The sequence below is a fragment of the Punica granatum genome, chromosome 5, assembly GCF_007655135.1.
Source record: "Punica granatum isolate Tunisia-2019 chromosome 5, ASM765513v2, whole genome shotgun sequence".
In the NCBI taxonomy this organism is placed as follows: domain Eukaryota; kingdom Viridiplantae; phylum Streptophyta; class Magnoliopsida; order Myrtales; family Lythraceae; genus Punica; species Punica granatum.
Window position 1 is genome coordinate 7,720,286 of NC_045131.1, and position 3,729 is coordinate 7,724,014.

The 3,729-nt window shown below is 42.2% G+C and overlaps 1 protein-coding gene across 2 annotated transcripts; it reads left to right on the forward strand.

The window, feature by feature from the left end:
- The first annotated feature begins 399 nt into the window (after nt 1-399).
- LOC116207047 lies at nt 400-2,405 on the forward strand. Of its 2 annotated transcripts, XM_031539907.1 has the most exons (3): nt 400-731; nt 851-910; nt 987-2,405. In XM_031539907.1, the coding sequence occupies exon 3, from the start codon at nt 991-993 to the stop codon at nt 2,284-2,286; it is 1,296 nt and encodes a 431-aa protein (XP_031395767.1). In that variant the 5' UTR covers nt 400-731; nt 851-910; nt 987-990; the 3' UTR covers nt 2,287-2,405. The 2 variants fall into 2 exon arrangements, with proteins under 2 accessions (XP_031395767.1, XP_031395766.1); XM_031539906.1 differs by having other exon boundaries at nt 401-731; nt 851-2,405.
- The last annotated feature ends 1,324 nt before the right edge of the window (nt 2,406-3,729 follow it).

A 3,729-nucleotide genomic window follows, 5' to 3' on the forward strand; every position in this document is an offset into this window, starting at 1 on the left:
CCAGGTTGTGACCATTTTTTTTTTTTTGGTGAATAATTGTGACCAATTCATACTCTCAGTTTCAGTCCTTTCTAAGAAATGCATTTTAAAGTTTAAACGATCGAATGCTGAGATTCAATTCAAAAAATTTTGAAGCATTCACTTTGAAAAAAGTATAACAAGGAGACTATGGTTTCATGCCAGTTGCAGCAATACCCCCGTGCCTTGCATCAATTCGGGATAAAAGATCAAGGTATAAATGATTGAGTTCATCACTTACTGTGTGAGGTGATTTGCATTAGAATATAGAGTCATATATACTATTCTATTTATAGAAACTATTTATAAACGACTAAAATACATGATCTATATAAGGTAACTGCTTCACACTTAAAGATGAGTCAGTCCTATTATCGCTCAATGGTCCCTCAGTAATATACAAATCCGAAGGAAGGTGGAGCTCTACCCCGTGCGATGACCTTCGACCCCAATGTCGGAAATTACGGGCCACACCACTTTTCTCGCTTTAGTTTTTTTTGTAATTCAACGGCCACAAGGGAAAGTTTTTGGCTGCTTCATGATAAAATATCATACTTTGAACATCACTCAAATTTGAATCCACTTGGCTCCCTCTTCGTTAAGCTCAGCGCCAGAGCTCCCCTGTACATAATATATTCGTTGAAAACTATAAATTAAATCTTCCTTTGAAAGCAGAGTTCAGAGTCTTCGTTCGAACTGACAGGCAGCTTGTGGTAAAGAATTAGTAACATTAATTCACGACCATCTTGCTGTCCCTCTGACATTGCCCATTTGTTTGATGTTTGCAAGCTTATGGAATAAGTATGGGCTAATTGTTCTTGGCTCTGCGCAGGTTGATCGAGACTCGACAGCAAGAAAGCTCGTAGAGATCAAAACTTGCTGCCTAGTGATGGTATATTGAAGCTTGGAGTGGTTTGAGTAAATTTTTCATACGCTTGTTAGATCTATAGTTGAAGAATTGATTCCAGGGCCATGGCCAAAGTTCGGGATGAAGAAAATCCACCGAGTTTGCAGGAAAATGCTTATCGGGCTGGAAGCAAGAATACCTTTCAGTTTTCTAACACAAAGAAGGCACCGCTAAGTTATGGAAATTGCAAGACGGGAAGGTCAATAATCGATAGAATCATTGATTACAAGTTCGAGTGGAAATCCTTACGGATATCATGCAAGGATTGGATCAACAACCCTCTAAAGCTTGTCCTCCTTCTATGGATAGCTTGTGTTGGGATATCCGGGGCAGTTCTCTTCCTCGTAATGTCTGGCATGCTGAACCGTGCGCTCCCAAGGAAGCCACAGAGAGATGCGTGGTTCGAGATTAACAACCAGATCCTCAATGCACTCTTCACTCTCATGTGCCTGTACCAGCACCCTAGAAGGATCCACCACCTCGTACTCCTCCTTCGGTGGAGAGCACAGGACGCTTCCGAGCTCAGGAAAGTGTACTGCAAGAACGGGTCACAGAAACCCCGGGAGCGTTCCCACGTGGCAGTTGTGATTCTATTGCTCCACGTGAACTGCTTTGCTCAGTATGCCCTGTGCAGCCTCAACTTGGTGTACGACCACCTGAACCGTCCCATTATAGGTGTCATCATGGGCCTCTCCATTGCAATCGCCGCTCCTGGGATAGCAGCGATCTATTCCATCCTCAGTCCTCTTGGGAAAGAGTATGATGTTGGAAACAATGAGGAACGTATAAACAAGTTGAGAGACAAACACGGGACTATTGAGTATGAACCAAAATGGAGAGGGGGCCTATTGGATTTAAGGGATGATCCTGGCATAACTTTCCTATCTATCTTCTGTGGATTCTGCCTGTTTGGGTGGAATATGGAGAGGCTTGGGCTCGGGAACAAGTACGTTCACATTGCCAATTTTACTCTCTTCCTCGTAGCTCCCTTTTGGATCTTCAGCCTTGCTGCAATGCATCTCGAGAATGAGACCGTGAGGGAGTTCATCAGGTTTTCTGGGATCATCCTCAGTGTTTTTGGTCTGTGCTATGGCGGTTTCTGGAGGATACAAATGAGGGAGAGATTCAACTTGCCTACGGATCATCCGTGTTGCGGGAAACCCGGGATCCTGGACTGTGCAAAATGGCTCTTTTGCTGCTGGTGTGCTTTGGCTCAGGAAGTTCGAACGAGTAATTTCTATGATATAATCGAAGACAAGTTCTGCAGGAAGCAATTAGGCAGTCACCCTAAGGATGCCATATTGGAGCCCCCTCACCCTCTAACAATCGAGCTGCGTGGTTCTCTCGAGCATAACCTATGAAAGATTGAAGATGCATCAACGAATGTATTCATAAGAATCGCACTACTAATAACAGTCTCTAGTGTTTTTTCAGCATTTATCTCCTTCCATCAGAAATTAATAGGATCTGTTTGGTTTCAGAGTTGTATTTTAGAATCACAATTCTAACTTAATTCTACCAACTACAAAACAAAATAACTCATACAAAGTCAAAGAGTGAGTCTCATTTATATTACTTTTTCCCACAACAAAACAACATAACTCTTACAAAGTCAAAGGGTGGGCCCCATTTATACCACTCAAAATCAAAATCAAAATCACAATTCTAAAATCCTACTATGAAACCAAACACCACCTATATCTGTGCCTTTCGAGCATACTTTCACCGGAATTGTACAATTCTGACAGGGGACTCGTGGCACAAAAATGCAGAAATTATATCACTCTGTTTGCATCTTACTGAATCAGTGCTTCATTCCGCTCCCACAAAAATGCCGTTTCCTTAGGACTCGGTGAGAAAGCCTGTTTTTGAAACTTTCTCGTGAAAAACTGCTCATATGTAGTGTCACTGACTTGTCTTCGACCATGTCCTATGATTCGTTGCATTTAAAATATAGACTTATAGACCGAAGCAGTGATCTTTAACAGAAAACTACCATAGTCTCTCTACCTCATCACAGGTTTTTCCGCATCACATCTTTCATTACATACCCCATGCTGAGTTAGCTTGGAAAATGAGATTCGGGTTCAGTTTAATTTAGTATTGCCATATGTTGCGTATTGGTTCAGTTTCACGGCATTTCTTTGTGCATTGATCACATTGATCATACGTTCCTTTGCATGGCCGATCTGCAGATTTATAATTACGAAATCTTCTGCATTCCGTATTAGAAAATCCAATGAAACTGCATAACCGAACTAGCCATTTCCTTCATATGTATCTACTATGGAATCAGTCAACAAGTACCATCCTAGTCCATTAATCATGACCCTACGGAAGCAAACCTTAAGACTGACTGCAGAAATATCGAAAATTCAACCTTTGAGGTTCAGTTTTGAACCAATTAGTTGATTTTCGACGAAGAGGGGGTTCAAAATTAAAATGAGACCAAACGTATTGATCTATATGCTCAGCTGCAGGGCACAACCTGAACCGAACTGGAGAAGGACGACAAAATCCGGTCCCTTTTTGTTTTTGTTTTTGCTAACCTGGGGTGTCCGGGTTTCGCCCGACTAATCCCCGGGATTCCGTGAATCCCTGGCGGCATACAGAGCGGGTAATTACTCCAAAAGCGCTCCGGTGGCCCCAAGGAGATTCGAACCCGGGTCTTGGTGCAAACTTAGGTGCACATTAACCACTAGGCGGAACTCCTTGGGGTTTTCCGGTTCTTTTTTGTTAGGTTTCATGTATATGCTTAAAGACGGAATGATCTTATACATGTACCTACAATTTTACACCTTCCT